Here is a 22788-nt window from a genome sequence, read left to right as displayed (position 1 = left end):
AACCTGTGTCCCCTGCATTGGCAGGTGGATTCTTAACCACTGTGCCACCAGGGAAGTCCCAGGCATCTATATTTTAAGTGTTGCTGGTGACTCTGATGTACCCAGCCCAGCACTAATTTGAGGGAAGCAGGTGGACAAGACAGGGCAAGTCACAGCTGTTGCAGCAGCTAAGGCTGAACAAAAGCTAAGAAGAAGTCACCTCTGTGGTGCTCAGGATGGGGACAGGCAGCCCCAGGCTGCAGACTCCACAGAGTTCCCCAGGTGAGGTGCTCTCCACAGAGGGGGCAGCTAGACAGAGCTGATTCCCCTGCTCAGGAAGCGCCAGAATCCCATGACAAAGGCCCCTTTCCTCTAGTCCTCAGCTCCTCTGGAACAACCCACCAGGGAAAACAGGCTTTTGTGAAATCTGCCCAGATTCCACCCACAATTCCAGGGCCCTGGGCAGCTGTAGGGACACTGGGCAAAACTCGTCCATTACAGAGGGTGCATCACCCAAGTCCCAGGCCTCCTCCTTTCACTGCCAAGGAAGAGATTTTTCTTCTTGGTTCCTCCCTTCCTCCTCCATCACCCAGGCTCCCAGCAAGAGCAGAGAGCTATTCAGAGCAGGAAACACAAATCAAGATCTATTGCAGCAAGCACTTGCTCCTGGCTCTGAAGCCTCTGCCCATCTTGCCTTCTGACCCAAGCAACCTTGGCCACTCAAAACTAGCTCTCTGCTCCCCAGTCTGACAGATGGCACAATTAAGTCCTCTAATCCCTCTCCCCTGCCCCTGCCACACACACACACACACCACCTCCCACCTCCTCACACACACGCACAATGCGTAAGGCAGCCTGAGCCAAAAGAGCAGTAATTACCACAGCATTGCACAACCCTAGGAGATACCACACACTGCAGGATCCCCCAGGAATGTTTGATCTCATTTTACAAGTGGACCCAGAGTGGGTGTCAGCTTTGAAATCAGGGGACCATCCATGTGTGGTTCTAAAGATACAGGTGAAAAGGGAGAAATCTGAAGGTGGACCCAAGAACATCATAGGCGGAAGGAAACTTTAAGGCCATGTGGTTCAACTCTCCTTTTACAATAAGGAAAGTGGGGTCTCAGGATGAGTAGAACACACAGATAATCCCAGTCCAAACGTCCTACCCATCCATCCACCCGTCCACCCATCCACCCATCCATCCATCACACAAACACTGACTATTTTCCGTATGCTGCCAGGCACAGGACCTGGTGCCCATCCACATTTTCTTCCCTCATTCCCTGCCCCACACTCTAGCAAAAGAGGCTGGATTACCTGAGGCAGCCCTGCCTCTCCCTGCTGTTTTGCACCTCTAGGCTTTTTCTCATGCTTCTTCCCCACCCCCACCTGAAACATCACTTCCAACTTGTTTTTTTCCTAGGCTAACTCTCATTGATCCCTTAAAACTGAGCTCAGTGTGTTCTTAAGTCAGAGGGCCACAAATGATGTGCTTCTCCGCCATCCCAAAGTGGTCAGTTTGGACACATTAGGGAAAAGCGCCCTTTTCTCTAGCTTGCTGTCCAGAGCAAAAATGTTCTTATAATTATTGTATGAAAAGGCACAGTGGCTCCAAGGTGATGGCATCTGCTGGAATTGTACAGTGTGTAACCCGCCCAACCATAGCAGAGGCCCTGTCTTAAGCGTCCATTTTCTGTGGTCTCATAATATTTCCCACTGATCTGTGTCTCTCACACTAGATTCTAAGCTAGACCAAAACTAATCCCAGTGCCTAACACGTAGAGGTTCTGTCAGCTCAACAAGCATTCATGTAATGCCTAATAACATTTTTCAAAGTGAATGTTAATTGCTCATTTGTCTGCACTCTTCACTAATTTACAGGCTCCTTGAGAGCAGAAACACTTCCCTTTTTATCTCTAGTGTCTAAGATTCAGTAGGTGCTCAATAAATCTTGATTAGAGGGACGACTGAATGAATGAATGAATGAAGAGAGCAAGCTCTGAAGGCTCTAATTAACTCAGTTCCAAGTGCAGCTGGGGGAAACAGGAAACACCAAGTATTTTCTAATGCAGATTCTGAATGTCCTTACACAAGCTTGATTGCTATTGGGGCTTCATGCTAGAATCCCCAGATGGCAGGGGAGAGGATGGCTCAGCTATTTCCTCACCTAAACTCTATCACCTCTTGTTACGATCAGGTGTTCTCCCTACTGGTATTCAAATAATAATAGTACTAATAAGAATAATAGTATCTAGCACATGTAGTTTACTAGATCTCAGGAAAACTTTTATGCACTTATATCTATAACTCAGGTACTCTTCTAAACAACCCTATGAATCAGATACTATTGACATTCTCACTTTTCAGATGAAGAAACTGTGCATATGGAAGTTAAGTGACTTGTTACCCAAAAAGCTGAGGTTCTAACTTGGGCCATCAGGCTCCAGCATCACCTATTTGCTAACTGCTGTTATGGCCTTGTCTCCAGAGGACCCCCTTGAACCAAGAAGCCTGCAATTTGGAATCCTACCCTGTGTTCCCATTGGGTTCCATCCTTTCTGTCTTCAGACAGCCTGCCCAGAGCTGCTGAGTTCCGTTTTGTCCTCACAGATCCTACTGAGCGAGAGGATGTTCACCTCCCTTGCCGCTAATCATTGGTTCAGGGCAATCATCACTATCTAAAACAGATACAAGAGTCTTTTTCTCTCACTGTCAGAGCCCTGTCTCCCAGTTCTACTTCCAACTGCCACACAGTGACCACACAGAACACCACGTTAGGAGAAGCCAAGTAAATTGACTCTGCAGTGGCCTCTCTTTTTTTTTTTATTTAATAAAATTTTATTTTTCAAAATGTACAGTTGGTGGGACCTGTTCATGCATCTTCACCAGCAGCTGGGGTATCTCAACCCTTGGTATTTCTGGTGTAAATTACTTGAGCTCTATGCTTTGAAACCAGCTTTAAAATCCTTTACTAAGGAGCTCCTGAAGGGCTGCCCTGGCCAGGGATCCAGGAAGCTTCAGTCTCTCAGAGACCACAGCTGGGCTTATAAGCTTCCAGTTGGGAACTTCTTTACAGAGTTTGTCATGTGTCGCTTTGTCAGACAAGACTAGGTTATTGAGCTTGTCCCGAACTTTGCCTTTGGACCACTTCTTCTTTTTGGCCTTGCCCCCAGATTTGTTCACTGGGCCTCTGTCTTTCCTGGCCAACTTTCCAGCATCTTTCTTCTGTTTGTCATCCTTGGGCAGCATGGGGAAGCCGGGAGAGCAAGTGCTATCACTGCCGCCTCGCTAAGATCAGCAGTGGCCTCTCTTTAATGGGTTTGCCAAGTGGAGAAATCTTCAGAGCTAAAGCAGTTTCTGGGAATCATTCCCAAATTATGGAACTAGGCAAGAGCAGCCACCTAGACCCTGAGTCTGTAATAGAATCTTTTCTTTCCCACGTGATAGGTGAAAGAAAGCACACAAGGGCATGTCAGGTGGGGTCTGCCATGGATATGGCTCCTCGGGGTGCCCACAATGACAATGAAACGAATTACCCGTCACACCTTCTTTCATCTACCCATTTTGCCTCCAGCAATGTTCTGTACCGGCCAGTACTAATTTCTATCTCTTGGTGTCTTCTACTCAGAGGAGCTTTTTCAGAAGTTTTCCTGGTGAAGCAAAGGGTAACTGGGAAGCTCTTTGCCCTGAAGTGCATCAAAAAGTCGCCTGCCTTCCGGGACAGCAGCCTGGAGAATGAGATCGCTGTGTTGAAAAAGTGAGTGGGTCCTAGGGTTGGTCGAGTGCAGCTGTGGGATCACAACATTTCCTTCAAAAATTACCTTCGAGAAGGACTGGGGCTCAATTTCCACACCCAAAGGTATTACTCCCTTTGATTGAGCTAATGGGTCAGTTTGATTCATCAGCTATATTAGCCAGACAGCTGTCTTGGCTGATTTTCTTTTTTTTTTTTTTTTTTTCAGCAAATTAACTAGTGATCAACTGATAGCAGAGTTGGTTTGTGTACATAAACCACAGGGTAATTAGCTCAAAGGACCAAAAATCAATTGAGGGCCAACACCAGGAAGAATCAATAATTCAGGAAGCAGCACAAGATTTGGAAATGCGCCTCAGTTTCTTCCAAAGCAAATGCAGGTTCAGCACCCCAACTATCATGAGGGAGCTGACACTAACAAATCATCAAATGTTTAGAGCGGGACTCATAAAACAAACCCTTGTGGAACCCCTGTGGTGAGCCAAAAGTTTATTAGGCATCAAGACCACAAGGATGAAACCAATAAAATTCCTTACCCTCAGGAGCTCGCATTTTGTGAACAGAGTCAAAGGTGCCCATAAGTAGCACCAGTCCCATTGGATGTGAGCCACACAGCAAAAGGCAGAGTTCAGAGGAGACAGAGATTCAGGTTGCCTATATGTGTGTTTTCACTAGTATGTGTTTTAGGTACATTTTCAAAGACAGACCTTAATGGATGAGTAGAATTTTGTGGAGGCAGGAGGGGCAGTACAGAAAGGGAAGTCCAGCCAAGAGTAGCATAAACTTTAACATAGAATCATGGACGGGCAAGGGATGTTAGGGGATAGTTAGAATTGGAAGCCCCTGAACTGAGAGTGAGTACCGTCAAGGGACAGGAGATGAAACTAAAATGGTCAAGTGGAATCTGATAATAAAGGGTCTTAGATGCCATGATAAAGAATGTTGACTTTATTCTGTGGGCAAAGAAAAGTCATCAAAGGATTTTAAGTCAAAAGTCCCATGATCAGATTTATATTTTAGAGCCATCCCTCTTAAGCATGGTGGTGGAGGATGGATTGGAGGATTCCAGCCTAGAGGACAGGAGACCAATTGCCAGACTTTCTCAATAATCAAGGCAAGGGATGAGGATGCAAGCAAAGGTAATGGCGAGATCACATGGTGGCAAGAAGACTGGGTTCAAGAAATGTTTCAGAGAGAGAAGTGATTAGGTTTGGGGGTTGGCTGGTAGGAGTGTAAAAAAGAAAAGCATTAAAAAGACCCTGAGAAAGTAGGATCTCAAAGAGATATTTGTACACCCACGTTCATAGCAGCATTATTCATAATAACTAAACCATGGAAGCAACTCAAGTGTCCAGCAGTGGATGGACGGATAAGAAAATGTGGATATACATGCAATGGAATATTGTTCAGTCTTAAAAAGGAAGGAGATTCTGCAGTATGTTTGCAACATGGATGAACCTTGGGGACATTATGCTAAATGAAATTAGCCAGTCAGAAAAAGAGACATACTGTATGATCCCACTTATATGAGGTACTTAGAATAGTCAAAATCATAAAGACAGAAAGTAGACTGGTGGTTACCAGGGGCTGGGGGCAAGGAATAATGGGGAGTTATTGTTTAATGGGCATAGAGCTTCAGTTTCACAAGATGAAAACAGTTATGGGGATGGACAGAGGTGATTTTTGCACAACAATGTGAACGTATTTGATACTGCTGAACTGTACACTTAAAAAATGGTTAAGATGGGGAAAAAATTGTTTATCATGAAATATATCAAAGTGTAAATAAAATACATATGTATAATTTAAAAAAATAAGTCCCTGAGATTGAGCTGTTATGTGTACAGTCATATCATTGCTTGGGATAGCAAATGAAAAGGATGTGTAGGCTGAGAGGAAATAGAAATTGGTTGCAGTATATTGAATATAAATATCCACCTACCTCTACATATATTGAATAAATATCCACCTATCTCTACATAGAGGTAGGTGTCTGGTAGGATGTTAGAGATGTAGGTCTGGGCTTCAGGGAGATTAGGGTAGAGACTGTAAACTCATTGAGAGCAAGGACTAAGATGGTCTTTCTTATCATTGCATTGTATCAACAGTCCCTAACAGCATAGGTGCTCAATAAATATTTGTTCAGTGAGTAAATCATCGATAAATTACTGTTAGCATCGTCAGATTATAAATGTAGTTGAATCCATCATGTAGCCACTGCATGGGGTCTGTATTTTTTTTAAATATCTTAAAGATGTTAGCTACTATTGATTATGTGTCTTCTATTTCCCTAGACACTGTACTAAGCATTTTACACGTCTTATCTCTTTTCATCCCGATATAATTCTATGGGAAAGACGTACTTTACAGACAAGGAAAGCGAGGCTTAGAAGATTTGAGTAAACCAGCCAAGGTTACCCAGCTAGTAAGTGCCTGAGTCAGACCTGAACTCAGGTCCAACTGACTCCGAGTCTAAGTTAACTCTTGTGCTGCACAGCCTTGAGTAAAACTTCTTAGAGACTTTTCTCCTGGATGGGCATGCACAGAGATGCTGCCTAGAAACCAACCCCATAGCTAGTATGATTATTCTGCTTGCCTCAGCCTCTGAGTAATCCCAGGCAAAGGTAATCTAGGGCAGGGTTTCTTGACCTCAGTGCTATTGACATTTTTTTTTTAATATCTTTATTGGAGTATAATTGCTTTTCAATGTTGTGTTAGTTTCCTCTGTACAACAAAGTGAATCAGCTATATGTATACATATATCCCCATATCCCCTCCCTCTTGCGTCTCCCTCCCACCCTCCCTATCCCACACCTCTAGGTGGTCACAAAGCTTCGAGCTGATCTCCCTGTGCTATGCAGCTGCTTCCCACTAGCCATCCATTTTACATTTGGTAGTGTATATATGTCAGTGCTACTCTCTTACTTTGCTCGACATGTTAAACCAGCTAATCTTTGTTGTGTTGAGGGCTCTCCTGAGCATTGTAGGATGTTTAGCAACATTCCTGTCTCTACCCACTAAATGCCAGGAGCACTTCCCCCCTCCCCAATCGTGACAATCAAAAATGTCACTAGATATTGTCAAAGATCCCCTTAGGGACAAAAGAGCCCCTGCTTAAGAATCACTGATCTAAGGCATCCCACTGAACTGACCCTCAAAATGGGCATCTGTCTTACTTCTCACAATATCCTGGAACAATAATTTTGCAGCACTTCCTCCGTGGTTACCCATGAGGAGGCTTAGCTAACCAAAATCCCACCCGTTGAGGGATCACACTTCATGCGATGTTTCTGAAGGAGACCTGCATACCCATTTTGTAGAATAACCTCGTGATCGATGCTCCCCTAGCCTCCCTCAGTTCTTTTAACTTTCTCTTTTGGTAAAGTTTAAAGAGATTCCTGGAGTAACAATGAATTATTTGTTCCCTGAAGGCACGAGGATCAATTACCCATTCAAAAATATGAACTGAACACCATTCTGGGAATCTTTTCTCTGGAATTTCTTTGTGACTGCCTACTTATTAGGAAGGCTTCACAAGGACCTTATCTTCCTAAACATTGTCAGCAATAGTCTCTGAAAGAAATAAAAGTCCAGCTGGGCTAGATCTGCATTCTTTGTCTGGACAACCTGAACCATATACCTTTCTCCATTACCCTTACTCTTCCTCAGGATCAAGCATGAAAACATCGTGACCTTGGAGGACATTTATGAGAGCACCACTCACTACTACCTGGTCATGCAGCTGTAAGTAGAAGGTGACCTGCTTCTCCACACATGTCTTGCGGGGCCTTAGGGGACTAGAAGAGGTTGGTCGGTGATGAGGGAAGGATGGTGGTTAAAAGACAAATCAAGAATTAGTGCAAGAGACCCTGAAATGCCAAGAGTTCCTTCTGGTCATGGATGTGTTCTGAGTGGGCCGAGGGGTAAAACTAGGCCTGATGATTGAGTTGGTATGTACCAATGTAACCTTACCACTGGTTAAAATATTTCCTACTGGTCAGCAAATAGCTGTGGCCCTAACCTGTCCATCCTACCCTGCTTCCCTATACCCCAAACTTTCTGGACCTCCCCACAACCCTACAATTGAAGGAGTAATGCCTGACATAGCAGGAGGCCTCCAGAACCCTTCTCTGCACCATAGCTTGAGTCCATTTTGACCAGTCAGTCTATGTCCTCTTAACCGGGCATTAAATATTTTAACATCCTCCAGGGTAAAATTACCATGGGAGGAGAAGCCAGAGGTAGAGCAATATCAATTCAATAGAAAGAAGACTTTCTCAAAAGAGAGGCACCCAATATTAAAAATAAGCTGATATTGTGTGTGTACCCACGTGTAGGACAGATATGGTACCCCATTAGAAAGCTGTCCATGTCACTGTCATATCCAAATCAGAGCGATGCCTGAGAGTGACTGCTGTAGGGCTGGTCAGTGCTCCTGAGGGCTCAGCCTTAGGCTCAGAGATGCTTCTGTGTATAAAGTACACACACACACACTCACACGCACATCACCCGGCAATCTCAGCACAGCTGGATGCAATGTTTTTGACTGATAGGCTGATTCCTCAGAAATTTTAATGAGCTAACTCAGGCTATTAACTCCTGGGCTCACCTGAGGCCCAGTGAATAGTGGTAGCAAGCAGTCAAGGGAGTGAGCTTGGAGGGGCCCAGAGCAGCACTAACAAGTAAGCAGGGACCATGTGTCACCTTAATGAGGCCAAGTCAACAGAATTAGCACACAGTCATCCAGGTAGGAAGGTGGGCAGGTTTCGATGTCACCAAAGTACGTCAAGCCTCCTAGAGCACCAGCACCAGGACCCAGGCCAGTCTGAGTCAGGAATTCATACCTGTGTACAAAGAGTATCTTTCTCATAGGCCTCTAGCTCCCATAGCAGAGCCCAGAGCTTCAGGACAGAAACAAAAGGAGTAGGATGGTGTGCATTTTGATTAGAGAAATTCTACTTCCTTATTGCTGCATGGTGCTGTCATGTGTGCATATTCACAACCAGTGTCACTTGCAGAAACTACAGGGAATCAGGTTGCATCATAATATATGGAAATAGTAAGAAAGTGACAAAAAATAAAAGTCTGTTTTAGGAGGGAGTGAGTTCTCTGCCACTGATGTGTTCCAGTACTGTCTAGAAAACTTGGCAAAAATAGTGGAGAGAACATTCAGGACATGGGGGTTGGACCTGACCTTAAAGCTCCCCTGAATCCTCAGATACCATACCATGTGAGCCTAAAAACACTATTACTATCAGAGTCACTATATGACTCCACCTCATAATTTCAGCTTTAGGTAGCTCAACTTTCCAAAATGAGGAAAGAAATCCTGGCATAAGGCCAGTTAGCCTCATCTGCACTTCCTTCTCTTTCCTACTTTGTCTGATTTTAGCTTCACCTCTCCCTTGCATCATGGCTTCCTGTGTCCTAGGCCAGGAAAGAAAGCAGCTAAGAAATGTGTCCACAGGAAGCAATCATTGGCTTCCTTTTTTTTTTTTTTTTTTGACATATAGTTGACTTACAATGTTGTGTTAGTTGATTATTGGCTTCTTGCAAAACCCTAACCAGAGGCATTTTGCATTTTACAAAAGAGTTCCCAGGGAGAAGTCAATGGTTGGCCCAAATAAATGACTCCCTAGTGACATCATTCCAGGTACCCAAAGAATGTGTTCTGAGGTCGGAGTAGTTCTCCCTGCACCCCTTGAATCACAGTCTGTGGGCACTTGCCTGTTCCACCACAGCTGTGTCCCCAGGGCTACAGAACAAATGAATTCATGTCCCTTTGACCTGAAATAAGTACTGGATTCCTGCACTTGCCCCTGTGCCCACAGTGTTTCTGGTGGGGAGCTCTTTGACCGGATTCTGGAACGGGGTGTCTACACAGAGAAGGATGCCAGCCTGGTGATCCAGCAGGTGTTGTCAGCAGTGAAATACCTCCACGAGAATGGCATCGTCCACAGAGACTTAAAGGTGCCAAGGCGGGGCCCTCAGTGGGAAACAGGGAATGACCCTTTAGGAAGCTGCATGAGTCATGGGAAGTCTAAGCTCTGTAAAATGAGAGGGTTAGACTAGCTCATCCCTCAGATTCTAAAACAAATCTTGGGTGACTGAACAATCATTGTTCATTTGCACCTCAGCCTTTTCCTGAACTTTTTACTAAGCCTCACCCTACTAGGATACCAAAATAATCCACACATTTCTTGAATTTAGCCACAGTCAAATTTAATAAATACTTATTGAAAGTCAACATTGCAACAGACACCTACCAGACTTTAGAGAGATCAGAGAAAATAAACTAAGGGTTGGTTTCCTCAACAAGCAAAACAGTCTTAGGGTAGTTAAGGATGAGAAGAGGGAAGGGTTAGTACATTAATAGTTATAAAGCTAATCAAAGTCAGGGCCAAAACCAAAACTCAAGGTGCTGGGTTAGAGGGGTTGAAGGTCCGGTAGGAAGAAGGAAGGAAGAATGGAGGGAGATTAGTCTGGCTTTGAAGTCAAGAGCACAGGATGCAGCTTCCTAAGAAATTATATATCAGGGGAAGGAAAGAGATGCTTGTTTCAGGTGACTATATCCTGCATTACATGATATTTCTCTTCTCCCATAGCCTGAAAACCTGCTGTACCTCACCCCTGAGGAGAATTCTAAGATCATGATCACAGACTTTGGTCTCTCCAAGATGGAGCAGAATGGTGTCATGTCCACTGCCTGTGGGACCCCAGGCTACGTGGGTGAGTCTAGGAACAGGAGGGAGGTTGACCAGTTGGCTACATTCCACCACATGGATGTTATTCATGAAGAAGGATTGTTGTAAAGAGACAGGGTTCAATTTCAGGGGTGATCCTGGTAGTACAGTCACTTATGAGGTTTAGGGCCAGCCAATCCATCTGGAACTACCCCTCCTGCTCACAAATCCTACATCTTCAAAGACATCCTACCCCTGAGCCTTCCCACTCCTCCTGTCTATACTTTTGTTCTCACTTTTGCAGACAGATTTCCTGCCTTTATCTAGACCAGGGACAGAGAAAGGATCACAAACCCAGAGATCAGTAAATTGCTGAGAGGTTGGCCACTAGACCTCCTTCTACTTTCTCCCAGTCTGGAGAAGACCTCAGCCCCCCAACTGGTGGTATCCTGGAGGCAGAGAGTTGTGTTTGAATGTGAGGATCTCAAATATGGGTCCCCAAATATACACCCAAGAAAATACCCTAGGAAACTGGCAGAAGTGGGGCCTCCTGCCTAATAGCCCTATAGGCTTCCAGGGCCCCCCAAAAGGTGAGAGCAGTCAGGGTACCAGGAGAGAACATTCATGGGATCTAGGAGGGAGAAAGCCAAAACTCAGAGCATCCACTACTGCCCCTTCCCTCTTAGCCACTCATCACCTGGTTGGGGCTGGGAGTGGGAAGCAGAACCCTGACTCAACAGAGGGAATCTTCTCTCTCCACAAAAGAGAGGTTAGTCACTTACCAGCACGTATTGAGTCCATTGGATACAAATCCCTGGTATCTGGGATAAATGCAGACGGCAGCTCACTACTGCCCTAGAGCTCCCAATCAGAGGAAGACATGGCCCATTCCCTCACGGAGCTCTTGATCTGATGAGGTAGACTAAGCCCTGCCCTCAGAAGGTAACAGTGACTGATGGGACAGTTACTACTCAATGGAAGTCCTCAATTAATGGAACTTCTGCTTTCAGGGAGATCCCAATCTAGTGGGAGAGACAGCCTTCACCTTGCAGATTTCCCTGTCTGAAAGGAGGCATAAGGCCCCTGTACTGGGGGTCCCCCATCTGAGTGGGGAGATATAAGCCCTGCCTCCAGAGAGTACTCAGTCTAATGGGGAAAACCTAGCCCTGGAGATCCCCAGTCTGATGGGGGAGTCATAGGCCCTGTCATGGGAACTTTCAGTCTGATGGAGGAAGATTTAGTCTGCTGGGAAAGACACAGTCCCTGCCCTAGGGGAATTTTCAGTCTTAAAAAACAACACTATCCCAGGCGCTACCCTAGTCCTCTTCGCTAAGCTGCTTCCTGACATTTTTCCCTCACTCCTCAGCCTTTTCTCTTGCCCCTGCTCAGCCTTGACTCTGCCTTTGGTTTGCTGCAGCTCCGGAAGTGCTGGCCCAGAAACCCTACAGCAAGGCTGTGGATTGCTGGTCCATTGGCGTCATCACTTACATACTGTGAGTAGATGCTGGCATTGGCTCAGTTCCTGAGGAACCTCAGAGCCTGCTCACCCTTTCTTCTTTCCTCCCCATCTCAGCTCCTTGAGCAGCATCCACCTCCAAAGCACGTGCATGTACACATGCACGCACACACACGCGCACACACACACACACTTACGCACACAGCTCCAAAGGCTCTTGTCCTGATCTCCACCAGGTTATAAAAACAGAGCTCAGTGTGAACCCACTGTTCAGCCACGTGGCACTCCCTCTTTAAGCAACCCACCCCCATTTACTGTATATAAATGTATTGAGTCCCACTCTGTGGAATGAGCAATAAAAGAGGGAGAAGCCAAGCTAAGCTTAGAAGCCAAGTGGGCAAAATGTTCACATCTCAGATTTCTCTCCTGGCAACATCAGCCCAAGGCAAAATGATGGCCTGGATGAACCCGACCCTTGTCACCGCTCCTCTCCACACATTCTCAGGCTCTCCCTTCCAAACCTGCTCACCGCCTCTTCCCCAGCATCCCTTCTCACCTATAGCAAACTTTGCTCTTAGGAAAATAACCTGCGATTAGTCATTTATGCCTTAGTGTGGATGCATTTCTCTATTTCCTCAGCTTATGTTGAATAATGCTTCTCTTCATTCATCTACTCAACAAATATTCATTGACTGTCTGCTGTGCCAATCAGTGGTTTAGGTACTGAAGAATGACGAACAAAGGAGCCTAAAACATCCCTCACGAAACTTACATTCAAGTGGACATTTCTACCATCCTTCTTAAAAATATTTTATATGTCATCTGAGAGTCAGGGGAAGTATGTGGAGAGGTGGTGAGGATTTGGGGGAGATAATGTCCAAAGAGGCCTTTCAGGGTGGCCTGTTCCAAGTTTTGACTCCTGCATAAACACTTGAAAGAACCTGCATCATTCCTGAATCAGAGGCAGACCCATGTCCTGGTCACACTGCTGGTGGGGACCTTTATATTGCCTGCCTGTGTATATAGTGGGAGGCTGGACAGAGGGGAGAGGTTGGCCCAGGGAGGATGGGGTCATTCAGCAGCATGTACCTTCCTATTCCACTGCAGGCTGTGTGGGTATCCCCCCTTCTATGAAGACACTGAGTCTAAGCTTTTTGAGAAAATCAAGGAGGGCTACTATGAGTTTGAGTCTCCGTTCTGGGATGACATTTCTGAGTCAGGTAAGACCAGCCAGTGTGAAGGACAAAATAACAGGCTCAAGGCAGAGGCTGCCAAGAGACAAGAGCTTAACAAAGGATGACAGTCCTGGCTCTTGACAGTCCCTGGGGAATCTAACAGAACAGCCTCCAAGGAAAGTGGAGAAATCTTCATCTGGGTCAAAGGCCAAGGAAGTGATTCGCATCTCAGGTTCATGCTTTTGTTTTCCTGGAGGCAGAACCGCAGTATGTCTGGTAAAAGCTGGGGAGGTGGCTCAGATGAGGGGCCAGGAGGGCAGAGCCAGGCACAGGGGAGTGTTCCAGGCAGGAGTGGCAAAACCAAGGCCAAGTTTTGCCTTTCACATATCAAGATCAGGAGTCTGCAATGTCTGTGTGTGGGAAGGTTATCAGTGTTTGTTGTTGGGTCCATTAAGTGGGGATCAGAGCTGGGATAAGCTAGCATTCACATGTGTGCCCATGTGCGGTGCTGGTCCCTGACTGGTGCAAATGTGCACCCACATGGCATCAGGCACATTGGTGCCTCGTGCCCAGAGATGTATCTACAGTGTTGGGTGGGTGACACGGCTGCATAGAGCCTTTCTGGTGGTTTGTGGTGGGTTGTTGTCAGGTGGTTTGGTTTTTTTCTCTCTTTCAAGGCTCTTAAAATTGCCTCTTTGGAAGATGAGCTAAAGGTGCTTTCAGTGCCACCCACCAGCCTGGAAGTGAATTTCCATCAGTCATGAAATCTGGTCCTTATCTGTTGTATCTTTGATTGCTCCCCCTAGCCAAGGATTTTATTTGCCACTTGCTGGAGAAGGACCCGAATGAGCGGTACACCTGTGAGAAGGCCTTGAGGCACCCCTGGTGAGTGAGGAATGGGGTATGGGCTCTAGACCCTCACCTGTCGTTCCACAAACACCATGCTGACTCGTTCACAGAGTGTTTCCCTGGAGTCTGCTTGCCCTAGCTGTTTACTGTGTGACATCCAAAGGGCACAGAACAGACCCAGCTAGAGAAGAAAATATCATTTAATTAAGTGGATTCTGACCCAATGGTGGCAGCTGGGCCATCTAGTCAAGTTCAGGAGGCAGATGCAGCTAGACAGGTAACTTTACCCTGTCTTTAAGAGCATCATTTTACCCTGGGGTCAAAGTCTGTTCCATGCAAGGTGCTTTGAGAACAATCCCAAAGCAACCAATTGGTAATGCAGGTAAATAAAATCTTGAAACACTTCGTTTTTCATGCTACACCCCTGCTGGAAAATTTACAAGCTCCCCAATTCCCACCACAGCAAGCCTAGGTTTTCCCTAATCTGGCCTTACCCATTACCTCCAACTTCATTTCTCAGGATTCCCAGCGTACCTTCTGTATTCCAGAAAGGCCTAATAGCTATATTTCTCTCCCTGCCCTCCCCCGCTTTCTAAACCAAGTTTTTCCCAAATTACACCTTGGGTCATACCATTCTCACCACATTGAATGCCCTGCATTAGATGTAGCATTCTTCAGGATCCAGAGCAGCTTTTGTCCTTCTCTAAAGCCCTGCCTCCTGCAATCTAGACAGACCTCCCATCTTTCCTTATCCATTACACAGCTCACCATGAATTACTCTAGTTCATGGCATGAAACAAGGCTTCAAACCTACAGTGTAAGCCCCTAGTGATCAGGACCACGTCTGTTACTTCTCTGGGTCCCTTAGTACCTAGAAAGTACTGTGTATGTGGCAAGTGTCTGAGGGACACTTAGAGATGGATGAATAACAGGCTGAGGGGACAAGAAAAGGGCAGCCTGTATTGGGTGGCCTTACTGAGGAAAGTTTGCAGGAGAATGTGGGTTCTGAGCAAAGTTTTGAGCCAAAGGATGGTGACAGCCCAAACGCCCTCTGACATGGGGTGGGGGGATAGGGTCAGTAAACTTTTTTTCTGTAAAGTGCCAGATAGTAAATATTTTAGGCTTTGCTGGCCATATCGTCTCCATGGCAACTACTCAATCCTCCCATTGCAGCTCGGAAGCAGCATAGCCCATAGCTGAATGAATGGGCGCGTCTGTGTCCCAGCAAGATCTTATTTACAAAAGCAGGCAATGAGTAGATTTGGTCCACAGGCTATAGGTTGCCCACCCAGCTCTAAAGCAAGTTTCTAAAGCATAGGCCCCCTATGACCTGCCCGGCGGAAAGAGGAGCCCTGGCTCCAGCCCTTTCCTAGCTCCGGGTGCCCTTGTCCTGAGGCAGTCCACTCAGTTTACCCTATGCCCAGCCCCCTGCCCAACCCCTGGCTGAGTCCCTGTAACCACCACTAGCCAGGGGTCCCCTCCACGTCCACAGGATTAATGGAAACACAGCCCTCCACCGGGACATCTACCCATCAGTCAGCCTCCAGATCCAGAAGAACTTTGCCAAGAGCAAGTGGAGGGTGAGTTGTCCTCTCCCGGAGGCGGGCAGGCTGTCTAGGCCCTGGAGGCTGGGCTGGGGCAGCTGGGGTAGGGGCTTTCCTTGGGGTCTCCCAGCAGACCCTGGAGTTCCCTGAACCCTCTCTGAAATGAGAAGTGCACACGTCGGTTTCAAGAGGTTGCAGGGCAAAGGGAAAGCTTAAGCCTCACGGCCCTCTGAGGATGGAGACGGCCAGAGACTGGTCTCCTATCTCCTCAGCAAGCCTTCAACGCGGCAGCCGTGGTCCACCACATGAGGAAGCTGCACATGAACCTGCACAGCCCAGGTGTCCGCCCGGAGGTGGAGCACAGGCCACCCATCACTCAAGCCTCTGAAGCCTCAAGACCCAGCTCCCCTGAGATCACCATCACCGAGGCACCCGCCCTGGACCAGAGTGTGGCCCTCCCTGCCCTGACCCGGCTGCCCTGCCAGCATGGCCCCCTGCCCACTGCCCCTGGGGGCAGGTCCCTCAACTGCCTGATCCACGGCTCCCTCCGCATCAGCAGCAGCCTCGTGCCCATGCAGCAGGGGCCCCTGGCCGTCGGGCCCTGCGGCTGCTGTTCCAGCTGCCTGAGCGTCGGGACCAAAGGGAAGTCCTCCTACTGCTCTGAGCCCACGCTCCTCAAAAGGGCCAACAGAAAACAGTACGTATTTTCAGCCAAAGCCCAAGGCCTAGCCCTGCTCAGCCTGGGTCTGAAAGAACTCAGGCAATGGAGCTGAAAGAAACTGACCAGAGAGCCTCTCCCATTTGGGGGCAGCTCTGTAGGGTGGAAGAGCTCTGGATGCGGGAGGAGGAGGGGGTCAAGGGAAACACCTCCAGTCCTGTCCCCACCCCTCACCAGCTGTGTGGCCACTGTCATTTCAATCCATATCTCTGTTTCTAGTTTGCTCATCTGTAAAATGGGTTGATTGGATCATACCTGCTCAGCCTGCCCCCACAGAGGTACTGTCAAAGTTTAGTGAGGCAACAGGGATTATAAATGCCTGCAGAAAGCTGGGTAGGTGTGAGTGGTGGGCGTTAGATCCCTTGAGTTTCCAGGGCCTCTGTGTTTTGGGGGGACATTGGGGGCTTGGTTATCTCATTCATCTTTTCTATAAAGGCTCGTACTTTCTGAAGCTCATAAAGGGAGTGCTGAGCGGCAGCCGCGGGCACAGAGAATTATCCCGGCTCTCCTTCCTCCTCAAATACTCTATAGCCTGCTACTCCACTTCCTTTCCAGGAACTTCAAATCAGAGGTCATGGTGCCAGTTAAAGCCAGCGGCAGCTCCCACTGCCGGGTGGGGCAGACGGGAGTCTGTCTCATTATGTGATCCCTGGGGCCTGAGTCTGTGTCACTACAATCTTCAGGTGAGGGAACTAGAGGGAGGAGGGCCAGGGCCGTGGGCTCAGGGGGAAATCGCAGTCACAGAGTCTCAGTGATGGGGTCCGAGGGGTACCAGAGGCGACAGCACCCCCTCAACCCTGAACCCCCTTCTTCTGCAGGAGAGATAGCTATTCACCTCTTCTCTGCCTTTCCAAACCTGGAGTCTACGCTGCAGTGGGAAGAAGGGAGAGCCAGCCGAGCAAGGCCTGATCAGAAGCAGCAGGCAGCTGCCACCTGGGGCAGACCCTCCCAGAAGGCCCAGGAGTGAGTCTCCAAGCGTGGAGGCCTCACCGAAGCTGTGGGCGGGAGGAGCGGCATCCGAGGCTTCCAGGTCTCCCTGGCCTGCCCGCTCCGTGCCCCCAACCCTACGTGCCGTGGCTCTGCACAGTGTCCGTAGATAGCTGTCACCCAGGTCTGTGTCGTTTGTCGTGAAAAGCTTAATGGGTTGGCCAAGCTGCGTCACCATCTCCGAGCAAAGCCATATGGAGCATCTACCCAGACTCCCCGCTCAGCACACACGCTGGATCTTGCCTCTCCAGCCTCCGTCCTCACAGCCAGAACGGGCTCGTTAATGGAGTGGCCTGCGCATCTGCATGAATGACAGGCAGCTTCGTGGTCTGCTTGTGAGCTCTCCAAGCTCAAAGCCTAACTCTGGGATTAGCTCCAAACCCGGCCAGCCTACGCCCAGCACTCTTCTGATCACCTCCCTCCCTGCCCGCATCCAAAAGCAGGACCACACCCTCCAAGATGAAAAAGAAAGAAACCCGAGGCAAGGTACCCTAAGGAATTATTATCCTGGCCGGATGCCCTCTACACACACACTCAGTTAAGTAAAAATTGGAAGTTGACTGTTCGTTCAGCCAGTGATTCAAATCCAGGTTCTGCTCCCCTTTCCCTCCCTGAAATATCAGGCACATTGTTCTTCTCCCTTCCCAGTTTTCTTGTCTCCCGCTCCCTCCAGCTTCATGCTCTGTGTTGTGCTGAATAAAATGAACATATTTTTTTCTATGAGGCTTCCTTTGGTTCTTCTCTAAGTCAGAAGCAGCTCAGGGGCTTCTGGGCTTTCTGGAGTGGAAAATGCACAGAGAGCTTGAGGTCAGGTAGGACCTAGCGACGGTAGGAGTGGTCGGGGGACACACAGTGGGCCAGGCACCTGGTGACATGAGCTACACACATCAACTCATTTCCTTCTCAGAACAACTCCTTGGGGGAGGTGCCCCGGAACCCAGACAGCCCAGCCCAAGCAGCCATCCTCCTAATGCCTGTAATAGATGAACTTGGGTTTGAGGCCTAGCTCTGCCCTGCCTGCCACATCTGTGACCTTGGGGGAGTCACTTAACCTTTTGTGCCTTGGTTTCCTCACTTGGGAACAACAGTGCCACCTACATCATGAGATAATGCAGATGATGTATCTAGCATAGAGCTCAATAAATAATTACTATGATCAATAAAGACCAAGAAGTTCATGTAGATAAAATGCTAGCAGTGTCCGGGCCACAGTTAGCACACAAACGTTCGTGCCATTTCCATATCTGTCGGCACACACATTCACACACACACACACACACACACATCCATTTACAGCTTCTTTTTGAGATCTCTAGAGACACAGAGTCTGGTTTTAGTTCTGCCTCTAGGAGCTGTGTGATTTTGAACAGCTTGCTTCCCATCTCTGGATTTCTACATTTTCTTCTGTAAACGAGAAACTGTATAGTTGTTCAGAGGTGAAAACACCTCCTCTGGTCTCTCAAGGATAGAATCCATCAATTCCTGGAGCAAAGGGGCCCCATCTCCCTAAGTCTGGGTGATGAGTCGCTAGACTGAGCAGAGCGGGGGCAGCCTATTCTTCACCCACCACCAGGCCTCGGGCTTGAGCAGAGGAGCACCCAGGAACCCCAGATGGGAGACAGAAACAAATGAGAAATGTTTACTTCACAGGGAGACAGACTATTTCCCCTCTTTGAAAGTCCAGGCTCCTTTCTATAGATTTTTCTTGGGCTTTTCACTTGTACATCATTTTTAGTTATGTTTCTGTGTTGGTCCAGGATTCAGCCTCAAAGGAGAATGAAGGGCAAGGACACTGCCCAGCCAAGCGCCCTCCACTTGAGAGCTCCTGGTTACAATGATGTGGCCCGCCTCCACCATCTCTGTCCCTCAAGGGTAGTTGTCCCACCAGCCCAGGCTCAGCTGCAGCCCAGAGTAATCCTAACAACTGCACACCAGGGTGGTCCAGGCTGTGCTTTAGGCTGCATAAAATTTTCCTGGAGCTGGAAAGTATTCCAAGCCAGTCTGGCCCCCAGAAGCAAAGAGGGCAGACGAGCAGGGCCACAGGCTGGACGCTGGCGCATCACTTGCAGGTGGCGTAGTAGAGCACGCGCCCATTGATATGGTTGCGGATCTGCTCCACGTGCTTCTCCAGCCCCGTCAGGTCCGCCGAGCGAAGCATGATGGCCTGGCTCCCCCGAAGCAGCTCCGACTCCATGTCTGAGGGCAGATGGAACAGCAGGGGGAGGAAGAGGAGCTGGGGAGAAGACTCCCAACCTGAAGACTCCCAACCCTTCCTTCTCCTCCCACCCACCTGGGCGCAGCGTCTGCGGGAGAAATCACCTCCACCTTGAGGGAGTCTGGCCCCTGGAGGCAGCTCTCTCCAGCCTCAGGCCTCTCCAGCCCCCATCCCACTCTTAGAGAAACATGGCAGGGGCCAGACCCAGGAAGGCCTTACCCCAAGGATCCTCTGCCCCTACTCTTCTCCTCTGCTCTAGGCAGAGTTGTCCCAGGCTGATGAGGGAGGCCACGGGCACCAAGATTAGAAACCCACTATGTTGGACCCAGACAGCTGTCATCCCACCAATGATTCCTCAGGTGGGCACAAGGGCAAAAGAGCTGGGTGGCCAGAATTCCTCCCCATTGTCTCTCCCCAAAAATGCCACTCCAGATAAATCTATTCCTCCCCCTCCGGTCCATTCCGCATACCGCCACCAGATTATGTGTGGAGGATGTGAAGGACTCCAAAGTGATCTAATCTAGCCTGTCCCCCCTGTCATCCTAAGCAGGAGCCCCCTGTACCACATTCATGAGAGCTGGTACCCAGCCTCAGCCTGAACTTTCCAGGAATAGGGCCAGGGGGCACTGTCTCACAAGGCTCCAACTTTAGGCAGCTCTGCTTGCTAAAAAGTCTTCTCATTAAGCCAGAATCTGAGCACATCTTGCTGCCACCCAATTGTCCCAGGTCTGTCTCCTGGGGTGTAGGAATCTATTCTTTCTGTTTCCTACATGGCAGTCCTTCACATGTGTGAGGCCCCATCTTCCCAAGATGAAACCGCCCTAGTTCCTTCATCCACTCTTCATCTGATATAATCACCAGGCCGTCCCTACATCCCAACCCTGGCCACCCTCCCTCTCAAGTGTGTGGGTTCATCAATATCCTTTTTGAAGATGTAGTAGCCTCCATTGAACTCGATCTCACCTGGGAGATCAGCAGAGTGTAACAGGGTTATTAACACTGCCATTCAGCCAGTGGGTACCCACATGGACCTATGGGTTAATAAAATACTGAAATTTTTACAATTGCTGTTCTGTTCCCCAACCCCCATCCCCAGAGGCTCCTTCAGCATGCTCCTCCCCATAACCCTGCAATTAAAGGTAAATTCCTGCAAGCAGGTAAATGCTTGCTCCAATGCTACAACCTGAGCCTTTCTGGGTGGTAGGTGCAGGACACACCAGTTACTAAATATTTTTAATATCATCCTTGAGCAATTACTGCCCTTGTCTTGGCTGCTTTGCATTTATTAGCTCTTTTGGCAGGAGCAAGGCACTTCTGACTTATATCAAGCTTACAGTTATTCAAAACTCTTGGGTCTTTTTCGGGTGAGTAGCAACTCATACGTGTTTATCACTAACTGGTTATAAAGTGTTTAGCTACATTATCCACTGAGAAGCCAGACGTCACCTGAGCTACACTTGTGAGTTGAGGTCCAAACAAGGCCAGAGTGAGAGAGAATTTTTCTCCTTACTTAATTTTATCCTGTTAGTTTCAGCCCATCCTTTCAGACTTCTGAGACGGCCTTAGAATGCTAGTTCTGTTATCTAGTGTATTAACTACCTGTCATCCTCAGATTTGATTAGCAAATTCTTAAACTTCATACAAGACACTGATGGACAGGGCCAGGGCGTGCACTGACCCAGCCCTGGGCTCCTCTATCTAGGTCAGCTCTTCTCGCCTCCCCCTTCAGTTGTGGCTGGCCACAGCCACTGTCAACTTGCCAGCCCACCTTTCTCCATAGTGTCCATCTAGCTAGCCAAACAGATTTTTGTCAAAAGCTTTCTCTAAAATTCAGAGACTCTGGTTTTGTCATTCACAGGGCAGTGACCCCATCATCACATCTCAGAGACTAAGCCTGGAAATCTCTGTTCTCCTTTCCGAGGAACCTCAGAACCCTTTTGAAAGCTTCTTTCATTATGGTTTGCCATATTCAAAACCCTTGGATGGTTTCCTACTGCCTCCAGGGCTGAGTCTACCCACCTCCTCCTGGCATCAGGGCCGGCCACGTGGACCAGCCACACTGGCTCCATGCTACTTCTCTCCCACCTGTTCTCTCCTCATCAACCCTCCTCTCCAGTTGGGTGGTCCCGCCTCCATCCTCAGAACATGTCTTGATGTCTCTCCTCCTCCGCACAGCCTCTTCCAGGCTTATACATCCTCCCAGGCCCACCTCAAATCTTATCTTTTTTGAACATTACCTTCTCTGAACATTTCTCTCTGACGTTATTTATCCTCTGAGCCCCTAGAGCTCCTATCATTCGGGCTTTTATCACAGTCCTCCTTGTGCTATTAAATACAGTTTCATGAAGCTGGTGGCCAGTAGGAAAAATGGATTGCGAGCCTCTTGAGGGCAGGCCTAGTCTTTGTGAACATGTCCACACGCCTCAAAGCCACATCATATGCCTTGTACTTAGTAGGTGCTCAGGAAATCCCAATTGATCTCACTGCCTTAGCACTGCTAGCTCCAAACTTTAGGCCTCAGAAACCCTGGGTTGGGAGCAGCCTTCAGGGATGCCCTGAAGTCCAAGCCCCTGGACCACTCCCTCACCTTTCATCCTGTCCATCATCTCCATGGTTTCCCCAAACAGTTCCTCCGCCTCTGTCTTGATGCTCAGGATCCGGCTGCCCTGCTCTCCCAGCATGGGGCTCCGACCCAGCCGGTCCTTCAACTCGGCATATTTTTGCTTTATTCTCTCAAATCCCTGAAAAAGGAAGAACAGTCTCCACATCATCATCATCCAAAGTCCTGAAGACCTTTGGCTAAAGGACTTGATGTAACCCAAATCAGCACACAGAGATGAGGTGCCTCCTAATATCCCCAATGGGTTGATTCTGCCTATAAAAGCCCCTGGGCCACAAGCCATACCTTAACTTCTGTATTTCCCTCCCTTCATCTGCAGTGCCAGCACAGGGCCAGGTACACAGCTGTCACTTAATAGTATGCTTGGCAGCTTGGCCACTGTACCGGGACCACCAGTACCCTGGAGACACTGAAACTGGCTCTTCAACCTTCTCTCTGATCTAATTCTGACAGTGATGGGCTCAGGTTGGGCTAAGTCAAGAGTTTCTGTCTGGGCTGGATAACCATGACAGGGGACAAGCTCTGGATCAGGTGTCAAGAGACCTCCTTTGTAGATGAGCTTTAGGTCTGGACAGAGTCACCACTTCATCTGTGAAAGGAGAGGGATTGGACTGGCTCTTTCCAGCATCCCTGAACCAGCTCCACCAAAGGCAGCCAGAGGGAGAATTCAGATGCCTGGCCAGGTGTGCCTTAATCCTGAAGCCCCCACTGGATATTTCAGAATAACTGTTACTCGAAGTGCTTTGCAGCCCATGGTCTTATAAAGTGTACAGAGTCCTCTCCTGCTCCCGCTGGCCATGCTTGC

At 48.3% G+C, this 22788-nt stretch overlaps 2 protein-coding genes and 1 pseudogene across 5 annotated transcripts in view; 1 reads left to right on the top strand and 2 right to left on the bottom strand.

Annotated features, from left to right (window-relative positions):
* CAMK1G (calcium/calmodulin dependent protein kinase IG) overlaps positions 1 to 17834 on the top strand; it is a 28678-nt gene extending 10844 nt beyond the window's left edge. Inside the window, exons 3-13 of one of the 2 annotated variants that reach the window (XM_036867131.1) lie at positions 3611 to 3739; positions 7406 to 7480; positions 9568 to 9706; positions 10342 to 10465; positions 11837 to 11912; positions 12983 to 13095; positions 13857 to 13935; positions 15392 to 15479; positions 15716 to 16140; positions 16717 to 16844; positions 16980 to 17834. In XM_036867131.1, the coding sequence (XP_036723026.1) occupies positions 3611 to 3739; positions 7406 to 7480; positions 9568 to 9706; positions 10342 to 10465; positions 11837 to 11912; positions 12983 to 13095; positions 13857 to 13935; positions 15392 to 15479; positions 15716 to 16140; positions 16717 to 16807 (1339 nt within the window). In that variant the 3' untranslated portion in view covers positions 16808 to 16844; positions 16980 to 17834. Of the gene's footprint in view, positions 1 to 3250; positions 3740 to 7405; positions 7481 to 9567; positions 9707 to 10341; positions 10466 to 11836; positions 11913 to 12982; positions 13096 to 13856; positions 13936 to 15391; positions 15480 to 15715; positions 16141 to 16716; positions 16845 to 16979 lie in introns of those variants that run through there. The other variant, XM_036867043.1, reaches the window with a different exon arrangement.
* Positions 2808 to 3231, bottom strand: LOC118902641 (annotated as a pseudogene).
* A 969-nt stretch (positions 17835 to 18803) lies between the features above and the next one.
* LAMB3 (laminin subunit beta 3) overlaps positions 18804 to 22788 on the bottom strand; it is a 67738-nt gene continuing 63753 nt past the window's right edge. For 2 of the 3 annotated variants that reach the window (XM_036871009.1, XM_036871018.1), the window contains 2 exons: positions 21951 to 22104; positions 18804 to 19344 (listed from right to left, as the gene is read on the bottom strand). In XM_036871009.1, the coding sequence (XP_036726904.1) occupies positions 19208 to 19344; positions 21951 to 22104 (291 nt within the window). In that variant the 3' untranslated portion in view covers positions 18804 to 19207. The remainder of the gene's footprint in view (positions 19345 to 21950; positions 22105 to 22788) is intronic. The other variant, XM_036871000.1, reaches the window with a different exon arrangement.

This window comes from Balaenoptera musculus, chromosome 1 (genome assembly GCF_009873245.2).
Source record: "Balaenoptera musculus isolate JJ_BM4_2016_0621 chromosome 1, mBalMus1.pri.v3, whole genome shotgun sequence".
NCBI lineage: Eukaryota > Metazoa > Chordata > Mammalia > Artiodactyla > Balaenopteridae > Balaenoptera > Balaenoptera musculus.
This window is presented reverse-complemented; position numbering and strand designations above follow the sequence as displayed.